This window comes from Calidris pugnax, unplaced genomic scaffold (genome assembly GCF_001431845.1).
Source record: "Calidris pugnax isolate Ruff unplaced genomic scaffold, ASM143184v1 scaffold67, whole genome shotgun sequence".
Lineage (NCBI taxonomy): Eukaryota > Metazoa > Chordata > Aves > Charadriiformes > Scolopacidae > Calidris > Calidris pugnax.
This window is the reverse complement of record NW_015090779.1, coordinates 241,239-259,713: the sequence shown is the minus strand read 5'-3', so window position 1 is coordinate 259,713 and position 18,475 is coordinate 241,239. Positions and strand designations below refer to the sequence as shown.

Below are 18,475 nucleotides of genomic sequence, written 5' to 3'. Positions count from 1 at the left end.
AAACTGCTCTTTGGTTGAGGCAAGAGTGTTCATGCATGAGTTTGTAGTGTATTAAGCAAGATAGATGGACTAGTTAAGCGTTGTTCTACATAGCATTTTTTTTTGAAAGGCGTATTTTTAATTCCTCTAAAATCGCTGTAAGCATAATGGAAATTCAAAGGTTGCTAATTTATCGCTATATTGGTAAAGCTCACTAATGGTATCAGGATTTACTCAAAATGTAATAACACTTCCCCAAACAGGATGAGATCATTTTCTATTTGAGTGCGTGATGTAGTTTGGTACCCGTGTTAGCATCTGTTCCATGGCGCGGGACTGCAGCATCGCAGGATGTAGGTGCAGGTCAGGAGTGGATCAGGCTGGTGGTGAGGGTTTTGCTGGCAGGCAGTTATTATGCATGGATAATACAAAGACAGGAACACAAGCTGATCATATTCTAAAGTAACTGGCAAAAAACCTTCTTTTAGTGCACGTCAGTGCTACCCGCATCATTGTTTTTCCTTTATACCTGTCATAGAATCATCTAGGTTGGAAGGGACCTTAAAGATCATCTAGTTCATGATGTTAAATACTTAGTTATCAAGTCCTTGTGCCTTTTGAGTAAATTACCATTTTAAAGTAGTAGGATCTTACATAAATATCCATGGATTCCAAAGTAAAAGGCACTTCTGTTTTAGCATCTGTTAAGTTCATGTAGTCTGTGTCATTTCGGTAGAACTGTGGTGAGGTGATTATGATGGGAAAATCCATTTATTCCCCTACTGACCTACTACTTAAGACAGTTAAACTTTTTGTCTGACTTCGTGCTGAACTGGATAAAGAACATGTGTGTGATCCATCTGCTGCAGCAGCAGCAGGAGGGAGAACTTTGCTGGCTGGTATTTTTTCCTCCTCTCTCAACTGTATTTCTGTTTCATTCCAAGCCTCGCATGTAGATGTGTTATAATTACTGTACTTTACAAATGCATGTTTATGCAAATTATGATCATTGTATATCTTTGAAATCCAGATATAATTTTGTATCCAATTTCTCTTTATGAAATTGCCATCTGGAAAGACTAATCCTTTCTACAAGATTCTTCCTTACCTTGAGCTTTCCTTTCCTCTCTCAGACTCCAGCCTGGCAAAAGGAAAGTGGGACTCCTCCAGGTGCATCAAGTAAAAAGAAGCATCATATACTTTTGGTCTCATGTTTATTAAATAGGTAGTGGTTTAAAAGAGAAATATTTGCCGTCTCCTGAGGACTAATCACAACACTGACAGCACAGACAAATAGGTTTCTGTAGTTTTCAATGAAATAGGCGATAGTTAGAAATAATATAGAGATGCGAGAGTATCAGCATTTTTCTGTTTTTAATCTCTAGTAAACAGTTACTTCTGGGATAAAGCAAGGGGTTGCTTTGTCACAAAATTCTTAGTTTCCAAATACTTCTGTGGTTTTACAAATTCCAATTCACTTTGAAAAATTCCTGTAGTGGGATTCAGTGGCAGAAATTGACAGCTTTTCACCTGCTATTTTTATCTTAGGAGGTTAGCGATGCCTTTGCTTGCTTTGTTTTTGAGCTTACTTTGTCCTGCTGCTTACCTTTCCGTTTACATCCTTTCTCTAACTCTTCTAGACACAAGCTGGCCGTGGAAGTCATTTTCTCCCACCGCCCTCCTGGGCTCTCAGGTCCCTTCCATCCTGTTTGGAGGGTGAGGTCAAAGGGTGCTGTTGTGGAGTGACCAGGGCATTCTGCTCCAGTTGGTGCCGTACCATAATTGGACTCACTTGGCCTTCGTAGCTGGGTAAATTGGCCTAAACAAAAAGTTACGCTGATGTAGTTTTCAGTACCTGGGAGGCAGTTCTAAACAAAAGGAAAAAAGATGGCTAGTTTTCAGCTTGCTCATTTTCCTGAATAGATTTACTTTGTCAGCAGCTTTGCAGCTTTCAAAGCTTAAGTCATACCTTCAGTAACTGAAAGTCACATCCTGTTTCAGCAAATCTTTCTTCCCTTTTCCTGTTTACCTCTGTTATTAGGTTAATTTTTGTTAATTTACTTTAGAAATTTTTTCCTTCCAAGTCTAATTTTTGTTAATTTACTTTAGAAATTTTTCTTTCCAAGTCTTTTTTTTTTTTTTTTTCCTTTATTTTCAAGGAAATGTACTTCTCTGAAAAGTTAATTCCTGCAGTGCTTTTTGAGTCCATTCATCTGGTGATAACCATGGCTGTAGCTTTCCTGCAGTGCTTTTTGAGTCCATTCATCTTGTGATAACCATGGCTGTAGCTTTAATTAATTTTTACATGCTTTCCTTTGTGCTGGTTTTCCATCTGTGTAGAAAACTAGTGATGAGCATCTTAAGAAGAAAACAGATGGATCTTGTATTGGTTTGATTTTATGTCAGCTTTTGTTCCTTCCTGTTTTGGCTTTGTTTGCACTTTGAAAGCAGTGTGACCACCTCCACCTTATCTTCACTGGAGAAATTGCCATCAGCGTGCAGACTTGTGCAGGCTTTGAGCCTTCTGCTTGTAGACAAGCATTTTCGAAAGGGTACTTGTCACATATCTCAGGTCTGAAAGGTATGGGTGCAAAACTTGATACAGGGAATATTTTTCTGATATTTTTTGTCATTAGAGGCATCTTTCTATTTCACTTTTTTTCAGAAGCATTTTACATAGCTAGCACTTTAATCAAAGTTAGTACTTAAGTGCCAGTCTACCCACAATGGCCGTGCTGCGGAGCTTGTTAGCACTGCCCAGCTCCCCCATGCAAGTGAGCTTCTTGGCCAGCTTAGAATGAGGTGGAATCATAGAAATGTGCCCACAATGGCCGTGCTGCGGAGCTTGTTAGAACTGCCCAGCTCCCCCGTGCAAGTGAGCTTCTTGGCCAGCTTAGAGTAAGGTAGAATCATAGAAATGTGGGGAAGAGTGTGGCCAGCAGGTCAAGGGAGGTCATACTCTCCCTCTACTCTGCACTGGTGAGGCCACGACTGGAATACTGCATCCAGTGTACTCTGTGCCTCCCTGTTGCTTGTTACCTTATGTCCTGTTCACCACTGGGTACCTGTTTGTGCTTGCAATAAACTGCTGTGATTGCGTAAAGGGAAGGTCCTTCATCTCAGCTGAGGACAGAACAGCAGCTCTAAATGGGTAGTTGAAAACGGTTCAAACTTACGTACATCATGCCTGGATATTTCATATTAACAAAGAATTTCAACTCAGTGCTGACAGCCCTGAGCCTTTATTGACTTCCTGAGTATTATAGAGTCATGGTACCTTATGTTCAAAATTAATGGAAAAGATATTTTAAAAGCCTGTAAACACAAGTATTTATATTCAGAGCATCAGTGAAGTGGTTGCTGAACGTTCCTTGCCTACTGGTAGTTGTTCATCATCTTGTGAGACAGAGACTTTTGAAAGGCTCTCTCAGAAGGAAAAAAAGATTTGCTGTTCTTGGTTTCGTAATTGCAAGAAAAAATGGTCACCCAAAGAGAAATCCTAAAAACAATGTTTCCTTTCCAGGAATAGCGAAAATACAGGAAACAAGTGGGCTGAATTTTGAATAGAGCTAAAATAGTTCTGGGAGGGTGCCTGGAATGTAATTCCCAGAAAAACAAGGCTTGGACCCCAGAGCTGATTCTTTGTAATTATGTTCACCTTAAGCAAATAGACTAGCTCATCAGAGGATTTTTTTTAATGACTTGGAAGAATAAATTTAACTATTAGACTAATTTTCTAGTTACAGTGTGTTACTCTGAGCTTTCAGTTTATGTATTTGTAAAAAAAATTACTTTTTAAATCTGTATTTCAGGAAGGAGAAGAAATACATAGATGAATGCTGGAAAAATGTCAACGTTGGGGACTTCATCCGGCTGTCACGTAACGAAATCATTCCTGCAGACATGGTGCTGTTATATTCCAGTGACCTGGATGGGATCTGTTACATTGACACGGCAGGCCTCGATGGAGAAACCAATCTGAAACAGAGGCAGGTGGTGAGAGGATACTCGGAGCAGGTGATGATTGTGCATTTCTAGTGCTGTAAGAAAGTTGACATGGCAGATGGTCAACTAAAAATAAAACCGAACAACCCAGGTGTCTAGATTGCCTGTTTCCTGATAGCTCAGCCATCCCTATCTGAAAATAAAATAACTAGGCAACAGAGTTCGGATTTGTGGCTTGAGTTAGTTTGGAGCAAATTTTTACGTGTTCACTTAACCCAGAGAAAGATAGATCTATTTCAAGTAATGCAAGCCAGTAAAAATAAGTATTCAGATAAATGTCAAGAAGTCATTTATGGTGCATATCATGTCATGGGTGAGAAATTGGAATTTTCTAGAAGGGAATTGTGTGCTATATAAACATCTAGAGAGAGGAGGAGATACTGTCTTCTCTATTGCATTTTTTTTCATATTGCAAATGTATTTTTACCTCCATACACTACTTAGTATTGTACCCAGCAGACAAAATGCTGGGGGCAGGCACAAAGAAGATGGTATCAAAAGAACAAGGAATCCTGGCATTTCTGCAATCTTCAGCAAGCCTGGTACTAAGTTCTGCTGCTGAAACGCCATGCTGGGAACAACAGCAGGGAGACTGGGTGCTGTCCATAATAACAGGAGATAAAATGACCTGAACTGCCTCTGAATTGTCAGCAGAGGTGAGAAAGTGAGGAGCGGTACCTTGTTGTGCATTCAGACTCCCCTGTTACTTGGCGAGTATTGTGATACCAAAGGCATGATATGATATCCATGAACAAAGCTGTTTCTTATCCCCTTACAGTGAGTGACACGGTTTTGGTGTCTTTTTTTCTTTCTTGATTTAATCTTAATAATGCAGAAAGCAGTGTTTGATATTTCTGTGTGCATATATCATTATGAAAGACAAAATTCAAACGGTTCTGCAGGTTTACATCATACTGAGGTGGCCCTGTTCTCATACCAGCTCCTGCTACCAAGGTCTGATTTCAGTCTCACTCAACAAAGAGACTGTTTTGTCTGTTTCCAGAAAACTTGTGCCAAAATTCTGGGAAGAGTCATAGTGTCCAAAAAAAAAAAACAGGTGACAATTCCTTCAGCATTCAAGATTGTTCATTTTCATCCTCAAATCATAGAATCATAGAATGAATGAATACAAAATAAGTTAAAAAAAACCAACTCATGGTAGAATTTTCTTGTCAGGACTGCATGGTTTCTTAATGTAGAGCTGGCTCAGCTTCATGAACCTCAAGTGTCCCACCAGCTGAGTTTCAGCAGAGGCTTTGTCCCTACAAACTCCGGCTGAATAAGGCTGGCAGTGCTGTGTAAGAAGCTGGCCACCTGACCTCTCCATTTCTTAAAATCAGAAGAATAGGAATAAACTACATCAAATTAAAGAACATCTGAAGACAAGGACTAAAAAGACTTAACCTATTTGTGTTCTGTCCTGCTTCTTTGTGACTGAGCAAGTAGAAAGGCAACTAAAAAGGTTGTGAGTGGGCCTCCTGTTCTTGCATTTGGGATTCCCTTAAGAGAAGGCAAGGCAAAATTAAAGCATGAAACAGGAGCTGAAACTCTCGTAGCCAGATTTATTTTTTGGCAACTTAGATTAGCAGGCTTTTTTTTTTTTAACTGCTTAAATGACAGCAGGAAAGAAATTGGAAAAGTAACTTGAGGCTTCTTAGGTAACAGCAGGTAATAAGGAACAGAACACTGTGTCTCCAACCATCTTGGCATTCATAAAGAAATACACAAACCAGCTCCCTGAGGATAATGAGCTATTTAGTGAACAAACTGACATTGCTGCTTTCCAGATACTCAAATGTTGCTTCCCATTAAAAAGGGATTAATCTCTTTTTCCTTCCACCCCTTGTATGATTAGCTGAACCGAGCACAGGGTCACTGGGGTGGAGGAGCTAATCTGCCGTTAGCACTAAGTCACTGAGAGCAGTGAATGTTTCCATTACTTTAGAAGAGAGGCCACAGGACTGCACTGGTAATTTCCTTCTCAGCCTATGTTTTCCCCAACATTGGACACTTCAAAGATTCAGCTGGACAGCGTGGTGGGCCATCTTGTCTAGACCATGCTTTTGCCAAGAAAGGTTGGACCAGATGATCCTTGAGGTCTCTTCCATGATTCTATGATACCTGGTCAGTGACTGAATCCAGTTCTAACTGAGGTATCCTCAAACTTAGTGGAGATGAAAGTGCCATCCTTTTCTTCCAGGCAGCTTCAGAAGCCAAGCTGATGAAAGGAGCTGCCAACTCTCCTCTTCCACCTTGGCCGTGCACCCACTCCATTCCATGCCACGCTACCAAATCATACCGTTTGTCAGGAGCACAGTGTGACCAAAGCAGCAGGCACGGCCTTGGGAAGCTGCCTCGCTCTCCATTGCCTTGAGAGACTCTGATACAGGGCCTGTCACTCCCAGCTACCTTACTCGGTTGCCATCTTTATTGTCCCCCTTCCTTAGGGACCTTTACACAAAATCCAAGTAATTTTAATTCTGCTGTAGAAAAATCTTTTCTTTTGTGCCAGGAAAAATAGGAAAGCATCTCAAGAAATAAGATGCAAAATCTTTTACTCTCAATATTTGCTTTGTCAAAGTTAAGATTATAATGAATTAATATAGACCATAAACTTATAGTCCAGGAAGATCTGAGTTCCCATATCAAGATACCTGCTTTTGGACATAGTTTTTGTCACCTCTGTTTTATACTGGCAGAGTGTAGACATAAATCCTCTGCCTGCTATAGGCTACACCCAGATTTTTTGTGGGTGCTGTAAGAAGCTTGTACTCTAGTAACACCTTCACTGCCATTATAAATTGTTTGACCAAGTCAAATGGTTTAGTTGTCCATCAAAAATAAGATGCTTGCACCAGAAATACATATCTGGAGACTGTTTCCAGGCTGTAGAAGAAAAGAATGGACTGCTTTGGTTATTTTACTTCCTTTGGTGTTAGTTCTTACTCTCTTCTTTCTTTTTTATAATCATTGTACAATGTGAAAGACTTGAACAGAGTGAATCAATTATACTGTCTAACGTTTAACAGAAGTGTTGTACTACCTGTATAAATAAAATGAGAAAGGTCAGCAGAGAGAGAAGTCTTTCATAGATAATTAAATTTACAAAGAGACTGAAGGTGTCTGTCTGTCTAAGGCTGGGTTCATAATGACTTCAGTTAATACAGTACAACAAATCAATACAGCAGAACATTTAAAAAAACCCTTTTTTAATCAAGCCAACAAAGTTTTTGTTAATAGTAAATCTCTCCTGAGTTTCAAATTTTACTTGCAGAATTGTGCTTTAACCTCACAGTTGCTATTCTGCCTATGTGAAGTCACCTAGTTGTGGGAGTACAGCCTTCTCAGAGACCAGTGATTATGGAGAAGATGTCTTCATCTTCTGTGAATTAAAGAGTTATCCTTGGAGTTTGAAACTTTAAATTGGTCATTCTTTTTTTCTAAAGAGCAGAACAAATGATATTCTGTGAATTAAAGAGTTATCCTTGGAGTTCGAAACTTTACATTGGTCATTCTTTTTTTCTAAAGAGAGAACAAATGATTTTTCCAAGGAGTTAGTGGAAGGTGCTCAGCTCTGAAATGGCTCTGTTATACCAGAGGCTACCTTCTGTTTCACTAGAGGCGTACTCATATGCCATTAATTGAAATTAAATTACAAGTGCAATTGCAATTTAATTCCAAAGATAAGGCCTATTGGTTTTTCTCTTACTTCTTGCCAGGTTTTGTTCTTTATTAATAAAGGATATTTGTTTCACTTGGCTTTTCTCTCCACTGAAGAGCTCACCTGCTCTTTATTCACAACATGTATTTCTAGTCTTTCATTAGTGCACACAGCCTTCTGGTGATGGTATTGGAAACAATGGCTGTTCGCAAGAAATTCTGATTGCAGAGAAGACAGTGCCTCTTCTTTTTTCCATATAATAAAAAAAAATAAGTATGGGAAATCTCTGCTTTTCAGATGTTCTTACTGCATTTTTTTTTCCCTTTTTCCCACTTCCACCCTTTTCAGATGTTCTTACTGCATTTTTTTTTTCCTTTTTCCCACTCTTCCATGCATTTTCTCCTCCCCAGTGTTCTCAAAATATCAGCAATTCAACTGATACTTGCCAGGATTTGATATTCACTAGGGAGTCCTTCCATGCTGTGTAAGTCTGGTTTACGCTGGGTAGCAGATCATCAGCAACACCAGCAACTAAACTAAGTTGTTAGATAGTAATATCTGAACTTATGAATTTATGATGTTTTTAAGTTTCATCACGTTTTGTCTGAGTTCTCTGTGTTTTTTCTGTGACTTTAGGTCTCTGAAATTGATCCAGAAAAATTTTCCAGTAGAATAGAGTGTGAAAGTCCTAACAATGACCTCAGTCGCTTCCGAGGCTTTGTGTAAGTACCCTTGGTGGCTCTTCAAACTATTGTCATTTGCTTTGGTGCTCTTACTAATTTTCAGAGTCATCACGTTTTGTCTGAGTTCTCTGTGTTTGTTTTTTCTATGACTTTAGGTCTCTGAAATTGATCCAGAAAAATTTTCCAGTAGAATAGAGTGTGAAAGTCCTAACAATGACCTCAGTCGCTTCCGAGGCTTTGTGTAAGTACCCTTGGTGGCTCTTCAAACTATTGTCATTTGCTTTGGTGCTCTTACTAATTTTCAGAGAGCTTGTAATGTTTGCTTTAAAAAATAATGACAGTAATGTATATAAGTCAGTTTGCACAACTACGTTTCTGGGTGCAGCTCAACAGATAGAGCTCCAGAAGGGCTTTCTGAGCAGCAGATGGGGGACTGTGAAAGCTCAGTAGTGCTTCTTATTTTGTATTGGATATTTTCAACATCCTAGTTCAGCCTGTTTGCAATTGTGCATTCCATATTTGAAATAGCAGTTTCAATCTACCCTTAATAATGTGTTTTCTACGGTATCTGGTCTGGACCATGGCCTGATTGGACAAGCTGCATTTCTCAGAATTGGAAATGGATGGGCTTCCTCTCGTTACTTGAGAATTTATGATGTTTTTAAGTTTCATCACGTTTTGTCTGAGTTCTCTGTGTTTTTTCTGTGACTTTAGGTCTCTGAAATTGATCCAGAAAAATTTTCCAGTAGAATAGAGTGTGAAAGTCCTAACAATGACCTCAGTCGCTTCCGAGGCTTTGTGTAAGTACCCTTGGTGGCTCTTCAAACTATTGTCATTTGCTTTGGTGCTCTTACTAATTTTCAGAGAGCTTGTAATGTTTGCTTTAAAAAATAATGACAGTAATGTATATAAGTCAGTTTGCACAACTACGTTTCTGGGTGCAGCTCAACAGATAGAGCTCCAGAAGGGCTTTCTGAGCAGCAGATGGGGGACTGTGAAAGCTCAGTAGTGCTTCTTATTTTGTATTGGATGTTTTCAACATCCTAGTTCAGCCTGTTTGCAATTGTGCATTCCATATTTGAAATAGCAGTTTCAATCTGCCCTTAATAATGTGTTTTCTATGGTATCTGGTCTGGACCATGGCCTGATTGGACAAGCTGCATTTCTCAGAATTGGAAATGGATGGGCTTCCTCTCGTTACTTGATTTATTTTGTGTAACCATCAGTCACTTATCAAACCCCTTTTGACAAACATGCCTGTCTGTCTCTTCTTCTTGCAGTTTTATGATTTTCTATAGACAGTAGGAAAACAAAATGGTGTTTCATGGGGTGACTGATTTTTAGGTTTTGAGAGTTATAATGTTCGTATTCTTCCCTGTGGGCACTGACACATTAGAAATATGAGAAGAAAAATAAATACATATAAACCTTAGTCTCTGAGGAAACAGCTTGACAAACAGTGGGCCTGCCTGCACTGAAAGTATCCCACAGCAGTAACGATGCTCACAGTGTATTTAAAACGTGATCTTATATTTTGTTCCATTTTTTTCTGACGTTGGCACTCCCGAGTCGAAGTCGTAGGCTTTCAGAATTCCAGTGTTTGTCTTGAGCTCTTTTCAGTAGTGTTGCCTACTTCTTCTATGCCTACTTCTTCTCATGTTGCCTACTTCTCATATGCCAGCTGGCAAATGGTAGGCTTGTAAACACAAGAAAATTTTAATACAGTGCCTACATGCCTGAATTTTCAAAGGTGATGTTACTCCATTCTTTTGAAAAGTCCGATCAGGAATACCAGAATAGCAGTCAGTGATTAGCAGCTTCTTTGGGAAATCTGCTCCCTAATGGTTTTGCAAAGCCTGACTGGTAACTGCTGGAGTCCTACAGCTGAAGTAATGTGCTTCTTTTTTTATAGTGAGCATTCAAACAAGGAACGAGTGGGCCTCAGCAAGGAAAACTTACTGCTCCGAGGATGCACAGTAAGAAACACAGAAGCTGTTGTAGGCATAGTGGTATATGCAGGTTAGTGAACCTCCCCAGCCTTCACAGATTGCCTTACGAACCAAATAGAGTTATGTGCCCTAAGAAACAGCATCATGCTGAGGGAAATTAGGACAGCAAAAGCCTGAATTCAGGAGAAGGCAGCTGTAGCTGGAAATGTTAAGAATGCACATCTGGATTAAGCTTGTTTCTGTTTTAGCAATGTAAAGAACTGATGTGTCTGACTATCCATGGGAGATCAGCTCTTCCATGTGAACAGGTCCTTGTCCCCATCTGTTAGTTGTGATGGTGAACCCAGGTTTTGAATGGACATGGAGATATGTGACTTGCTCTTTTCTGGTCCAAAACTGAAGCTAGAGCTGTTCTTCAGTGTTCTGTATCAAAGGGCAGAGGTTTTTAAAGTAATCAGTTTGACATATCTAGCCCAATAGTTGTAATGCATGTGCACAGTTTTTTAGGAAATATTAGAAACAATATAGAAAATGTCAAAAATTGGATTGTTTCTATCAAAAGGAATGTTATTGACAGTCTAAAAGTCAATATGTACGTGACAGATTTTGGTTTAGCTTGTTTGGTTTTCTTTAGGACAGAATTTGTATATTGTAGCAGCAGTTAGTTTACTCATATTAGTAATCTCTGTTCAAATATTAGTTAACGGAAGTGTCCCATGTCCCCGAGCTTTAGAAATATAAATCTCTTGTGGTTCTGACATCTGCTAGTAGAGAATTTCAACCTGTGTTGTGTTTACAGGCCATGAAACCAAAGCCATGCTGAATAATAGCGGCCCTCATTACAAGCGCAGTAAATTGGAAAGAAAAGTGAACACTGATATTCTTTGGTGTGTTCTGCTTCTAATTTTGATGTGTTTAACTGGTGCAATAGGTAAGTGAGAATCAGCAGACTCCTGCTATTTTCCTCTCTCAGCCTACAATGATTAGTGTTTTATATTGGGGCTGATTCATCTCTTGTGGTTCTGACATCTGCTAGTAGAGAATTTCAACCTGTGTTGTGTTTACAGGCCATGAAACCAAAGCCATGCTGAATAATAGCGGCCCTCATTACAAGCGCAGTAAATTGGAAAGAAAAGTGAACACTGATATTCTTTGGTGTGTTCTGCTTCTAATTTTGATGTGTTTAACTGGTGCAATAGGTAAGTGAGAATCAGCAGACTCCTGCTATTTTCCTCTCTCAGCCTACAATGATTAGTATTTTATTTTCGGGCTGATTTATTTTAGCAGCCCATCTCAGAAACTCTCTTTATCCATGTGTAGTTCCCTAGCAGCTGGGGATGCTGCCAGGTTTTAGTTCATGTTGTCGTGTTTAATCTGGAGTGTGGTCAAGAAGTATGTTCCTGGTGTGAGTTCTTAGGTCTGGAACCTGTTTCTCTTTTCTGTCACTAATTGCTCTGCAAAACTTCTACTTTCTCTTAGGATTTTTCAGGTAACATGAGATGCACGTACAGCATTGTGGGGAGTTCTAAGGACTTGCTATTTTAGGAACTGTTTAAATAGTGAGCCTGAGTAAATCTAAACAGACTAACTTTTATGACAAGACAAAAAGGTGTTTAAAACGTTTGAAAAGACTTCTTCAGACTACACTTAATGATGACATGGTGCTCACATTTTGACTAAAATCTGGACCAGCAAAGATAATACAATTAATTGCCAGAGGTTTCTCTGGGGGAGGGAAAAATATTTATCAAGTGTAGTTAGTATTTCTTTCGGTCTGAGATGTGCTGTATAGATGTGCTATTGATAGAAATGCACGTAAGGTATTTATTCATGTGTGCATTGATAATTAATTTTAGTGGTGTTCCTGTTGAGGAAAAACTGAAGAGGTAAAATGGTAGATTAAAAGCTTACAAGGAAGTGCAGAGTGTAAAACCATGACCTTGAACTGGGACACAGTTTACATATAACTAACTCACTTTATCTTGTTCTTGTTTTCAAGGCCATGGAATTTGGCTAAATAGGTATTCGGAGATACCTTTTTTTAACATCCCTGAGCCAGATGGGAAATCAATTCCTCCAGCGTTAGCAGGGTTCAATATGTTCTGGACGATGATCATTTTATTACAGGTAACTTTGCTTTGAACATGGGTCATATTCTGATCTCATTTATATCCTTGAAGTAACTCTACAACTTCAGTAGAGCTACTTCATATCTGCAACTGGCCAAAGAGTTTGGTTTTATTTAATTCCCATGTTTTATTTTGGTAGGTCTTGATCCCAATTTCTCTCTATGTTTCAATTGAAATTGTCAAACTGGGACAAATTTATTTAATACAGAATGACATTGATTTTTACCATGAGAAAACAGACTCAACAATTCAGTGTCGAGCACTGAATATTGCTGAAGACCTTGGCCAGATTCAGTATATCTTCTCTGACAAGACTGGAACCCTCACTGAAAATAAGATGGTTTTTCGGAGATGCAGCATCGCAGGACAGGAGTATTGCCATGAGGAAAATGGTAAGATACTAAACCTGTGTTCACAGTGGGTTGTTTTTCTCTCTCAGAGAAGCTGAAAGTTTTGATAGGGGTCTGGTGGACTTTATGAGGTTTGTGTGACAATACACAGTCATGGAAGGTGTGAATTCAGACTGATCCTACAAATAGCCATGCATCTTTCCCCATTATTTGGATCCCTTCATACATAGTGCGTTAAGAGGCTCGAAGTCTGTATCTAGGGGGCTGCTTTTCAGCTAGTCAAGTTCCAAAATACTTGATACCATAAACAAAATATTCTTTACTCCCTGTGGAGGAATTAATCCCTACTGTGTTTTGTTTCTCTCCTTGCAATATCCAGAACCCAAAACACTGGAAAACTGCCCATCTAGTTTTTCCTCTCTTTTTTTTTTCTTTTTTTTCCCCTCAACTGGAGTCCCAAAGCTTACCTGGCATTTTGGGTTTCAAACATCCTGTTGACTGCCATAGCAGTGTACCACCTTTATGGAGTATATCTTAAGGCTTCAGTCCAACATACTGTTGTCCTTGAGGATACAGTAAGCCAGATAAAATACATGTTGAAGTCAGAGCTTTAACAGTAATCTTAAGATGCAAGTCAAGCAGGTGTGTGTACACGTGTGTGTTAGCGCTGCAAAGATAAGCACCTCCATCAAAAATAATGATTGTTGTGTTCTTACTTTTATCTTACACACCTGTTTCTTGTTAGCCAGAAAGTCAACAAGCAGTGTTGCTGCATAGTTGCTGCCTCAGTGTGCATTTCATCAGAGCCTACTTGGAGCCTTCTGGGAGACAGGAGAAGGTGCAGCTCCAGACAGAAGAGAAAATTCGTCTTCAATTAGCTATTTTATTAATTAGATAAAACCACAAAGCTTTTATTACTGTATGTAAGGACTAGTGGCTGCAGACGTTTGCTGTTTTGCTGGTGGGCAATGCAGGTGTTTCATGTGAGGTGCTGACAGATGGACACGTGAAGCCCTGCTCTGTGTTAAACCCCACTTTTGTGGTTTTGGTGGCTTTGCTGCCAGATGGAGCTGCTCACAACTGCGAGCGAAAGGCACACCCTGCTGGCCACAGCACTGAATCGGTTCAGCCCTTCTTTTTCTTGTGTCACAGGAGCAGACGGTTACATCCATTTTTACAATAATTTCTACACATATTTTGAACATTTTATGGTGCAAGTGTCCGGGTGGTTCTGTGGTTTAGCTTAGTCGTACTGGGAAGGATGACAACAGCAAAGTGAGAAGAAATATTTCCAAGTTTCAAACTTGGTGAATGAACAACTTAAATAAAAGTAGAATGTATTTTCAGAGTATTTCCTAAAGGAAGTAAAAGTATTTCAGAAGACATAAGTTAAAGAGCAGTGTGAGTGATGTAGTTGTGGCTGATCCAGGTCTCGTTGTGTCAGGGAAAGTGTGTCTACCCTGTACTTCTGCTAGTAGTTCACTTAGAGTTATCTTCCAAAAATATTAGTGTGTTAGTTATGTTCATAATTATTTCCCATTCTGCCCTATCTTTTACCTGGAGGGTAAGCATGTGCTTCTTCCTAACAAATCTAGAAATTAGGTAAGCCCTGAAAATCAGTTTGAAATATCTTGCAGGTCTTGTGTTTTAGTCCTGTTTTCCATTTGTTTGGTTGCTTTGAGCTGCTATTTGCAAGGGTCCTGCTACACGTGGTAAGAGTTGCAGTGCAAGACACCATGGTCTTTTGCACACAAGCCACTTAGTCTGCACAGATATTTCTGTATTTATATCTGTATTGCCCAGGGATGCACATGAGGACAGCACACAACAGCAACGACTGTGATTCAGTAAAATCTTCCATATAGGTGCCCCCATGCAGTGTTCTGTCTAAAGCAACGTGTGCCTTTTGGACCATGGCAGCAGTGCAGCATGGTGTTATAAGAGGTGCCACAGATATTACTTCAGACAGAGGTCACATGTACTATGTACTAAATTCCTTACTTTAAAATTTTGTTTCCTGAACCTCCAGGCAATGTTTTCGACAAGTTTCTTGTTTCTCATGGGCCAATAATGGATTGTCTCCTTTTCCATAGCAAAGAGGTTGGACTCCTATCAAGAGTTGGATTCAGAGGATGAGGATCCAGCTGATCGTCAGTGTGGCTCTTCAACCCACATGTTAAAACCACAGGGACTCAATTGTGGAGCTGTGAATGAACCTTTGAACAGAAAGTCTTTGAATGAGTTGTCTGGGAGCTACCCTGCACTAGGAAGGGAAGATGGAGCAGGTGATGCTCCCCGTTCAGGACATGTTGCTTTCAGCAGCCCCATTGTAAGTTAAAGCTGTTGGTTTTGATGCTAAATGTCTGAAATAGAACCATAGAACAGTTTGGGTTGGGAGGGACCTTCAAAGGTCGCCTGCTCCAACCTCCCCTGCAATGAGCAGGGACATCTTCAACCAGATCAGGTTGCTCAGAGCCTTGTCCAACCTGACTTGGAATGTTTCCGGGCATGGGGCATCTACCACCTCTCTGGGCAAACTGGGCCAGGTTTCATCACCCTTATTTTAAAGAATTTCTTCCTTTCTCATTGTCCTGTCACAACAGGCTCTGCTAAGAAGTTTGTCCCCATCTTTCCTGTACGACCCCTTTAAGTACTGAAGGGCCACAATAAGGCCCCAGAGCCTTCTCTTACGAAGTAACTCATGACAGAATATCTTTTTACCCCCATTTGGTCAGAGTGCTTGTCACTTAAGAAATCCTTTCTCTCTCCCATCAAAACCAGAGCCTCCCATGATTGCTTGGCTGCATCCTATTTGCAGCTGGCATTGCAGATTTTTGTTGGGTCACAAAGGTGGATGCTTTGGTTCTTGCTGCTGTGAGTCCATGACCACTCCAGCTAAAATGACCAGCGTCATCTTAATAACAGTTTGTTCTTTTGTTGTTAAGAAGTTTCTAGCATTTTCTTTTGTTTTTTTGATAGAAAATATCTAGATGACCAATATTTATTGGAGGTTACAAGAGGTAAAAACTCAGGCTTCTGTACCTGAAGGTGTCTAAGTAGCATTCATCATACTTAGTCTTTGTTGAACTGTCTACAGACAGCTCTGTTGTTGACCTCTCTGGGCATGAAGTTTGCCATTTTTAATGGGTGAGCACAAGGCAGTGAAGACACCAGAGTGTTCCTTTATTTCTTAGTGTAACCAACTCAGCATCTAACTGGAGGGGAGTTATATGAGCGTCTACACTTCATTCATCTGTAACTGATTTAGCCTCCAGAGACTGAGATTAAGTTTATATCCTAACGGACATGTTTGTTCCTTTCATCAATAGGAAACGGATGTTGTACCAGACACACAACTGCTGGAGAAGTTCAGCCAAATTTCTTCTCATTCTTATCAACAATCAGAAGAAGGTAGCAGCGAGTCATCTTTGGAGACAATGTACGTCGCTGACTTCTTTCTTGCTCTGGCAATCTGTAATACTGTTGTAGTTTCAGTCCCCAATCAGCCACGTCAGAAGGTAAGAAGCCAATTATTTTTGGCTATTTGGCCATGTACATAAGTAAATGAGCTGCCTTTGCTTTGATTACAAAAGGAAAAAAAAATAATGGACATTCAAAAAATGATTCTTTTCTCCTCTAGTAGAAAAGAAAAAGAGAGGAAATAAAGTATTGATAAGCTATTGTGTTTTTAACAGTACTTGTAGCTATTTACTGTGAAGGGTATGGGGCTGGTTTATTCTTCACAAATATCTTGCTAATTCAGAACAAGGTTTTAAGTGTTTAGTTCCACGTCCCACAACTTTTAAAAGTTATATTGTGATACTAACTTTCATTACTGAAACAGTTCTAAAGAGAATTATTACATGGAGTCATGAATCAGACTTGGAACACATACAATTTTCAGATCTGAAGTATTTTTACAATTCTTTTGGTTGGAATATTGGAGCTCTTACAGAGGCTGTTTAGTGTGCTCATGGTTATATGTTTAATTGAACTGACTATCTTTAATATAAGGAATCAAACTCCTGGTAAATTTTAAAATACTACATTCATTAAGAAACATACATGGTTTGTAATCTGTCTTGTAATAAAATATGAAGATTTCAATGTAAACATTTTCTCTAACTGTTCTGTTCCAGATGCGACTCTCCTCGCTGGGTAGGATGCCTCTGAAATCTCTTGAGGAAATCAGGCAGATGTTCCAGAGATTGTCAGTCCGGAGACTAAGTTCCTCCCCAGCTCCAAGCGTGAAAGAGTCATCACCTGAAAGCCCCAACAGTTTTGTGAGCAAACTGTCTATTTTCAGAATGAAACTGGCTTCACCTGCTTCGGATGGAGCTGCTCAAAGGGCTGCTGAGCCTCACGATACCGAGAGCCCAGAAAATTCCCAAGTGCCTGAGGAGGTAGATATGGTGAACGTAGCTGCTGGCAGTGAAGACAGCAGTGCTGCCTCCTCTATTGAACTGTCTCCCTTGTCTAAGCTGTGTTATGAAGCCGAGAGCCCAGATGAAGCTGCCTTGGTTCATGCTGCTAGAGCTTACAAATGTATTTTACAGTCTAGGACCCCAGATCAGGTGACTGTGGACTTTGCAGGTCTGGGGTCTTTAACGTTTCAGCTGTTGCACATCCTGCCTTTTGATTCCGTGCGGAAAAGGATGTCGGTGGTGGTTCGGCATCCAGTCTCCGGCAAAGTGGTGGTGTACACAAAAGGTGCAGACTCAGTCATGATGGAGTTGTTGGGAACTGCATCTGAAGGTATCTATAGAACTTGTAATTCTTTGCTCACCTTTGTCATTCTGCAGTAGAGTTGAACAGGTGGCCTGATTCATGAGAAGAGACAAGTGACCCAGCAGAGCTATTATCTGCACATAGTTCCTTAGAGGGAACCCAGAAAAGGTAGTGGTGTTTGTCACCTGGATATGGCTGAGAAGAGAGAAGCAGCTGTTATTCAAAGGATTAAATGGTGTCTAAGCAGAGCCTTTGGAGCCAACTGAAGTATTTCCAGTTATAAAGTAAGGTCATCTGCTTGAATAATTGGCATCTGCTACACGATAAGGCGTGTTTATTAGAATGAGATACTTTCTAGCCTTTACCTATGTTCGTGTTTCTGAGCTGTTGGAGAGGGGTTTCAGTAGCAGATGTTGCCTATTGGTGCTTTTTGAGGTTTTTTCCCTCGATTACTGACTGTTTCTGTGTTTCTAGGTGTAACAATAGTATCTGTAAAGTTGTGTGGTGCCTCCTGGTGGGCCTGTCCAGGGATGAATGTTTTTTGAATATGCCACAGGATGGATGTACCCTGTAGTTTAAGCACTAACTGATTTATTCATGCACTGTAGCAAACAGTCATTGGTTTTTATCTGAAGGCAGTAAAGAGAAAGTATTAGCTGTGTATGTTAGAAATAAATACCTAACTAGATTTAATTTAATAAGATGTTCCAAGGATTCTTTTTTAATGGTTTGGAAAGTAATATAAAGGAATTATTTGTAAAGGCTTGCTTACTGCCCTTTTAGCTCCCTCCCATTAGACCAGTGACAGTAAAGCTGCTTAGGTGTCTGTGGCCCAGGTCATCTTGGAAAATAATTTTTAGAGAAACATTTTGATAAGCTAGTGGCATCCAAAGATGATAGATCCAAAGATCTGTCAGTACCACGTGGGTTCCCCCTCACTGCTTGTGCTGACTGGCACACTGTATGCTCACTATAGAGACAGCCACAGTAC

General features: G+C 39.9%; 1 protein-coding gene across 1 annotated transcript in view; it reads left to right on the top strand.

Annotated features, from left to right (window-relative positions):
* The window catches only part of ATP10D (ATPase, class V, type 10D), a 60,018-nt gene that overhangs the window by 12,225 nt on the left and 29,318 nt on the right, over positions 1-18,475 (top strand). The window contains exons 4-12 of the mRNA XM_014954329.1: positions 3,792-3,996; positions 8,282-8,367; positions 10,241-10,347; positions 11,077-11,208; positions 12,277-12,404; positions 12,546-12,798; positions 14,850-15,085; positions 16,086-16,274; positions 16,896-17,511. Of these exons, the coding sequence (XP_014809815.1) occupies positions 3,792-3,996; positions 8,282-8,367; positions 10,241-10,347; positions 11,077-11,208; positions 12,277-12,404; positions 12,546-12,798; positions 14,850-15,085; positions 16,086-16,274; positions 16,896-17,511 (1,952 nt within the window). The remainder of the gene's footprint in view (positions 1-3,791; positions 3,997-8,281; positions 8,368-10,240; positions 10,348-11,076; positions 11,209-12,276; positions 12,405-12,545; positions 12,799-14,849; positions 15,086-16,085; positions 16,275-16,895; positions 17,512-18,475) is intronic.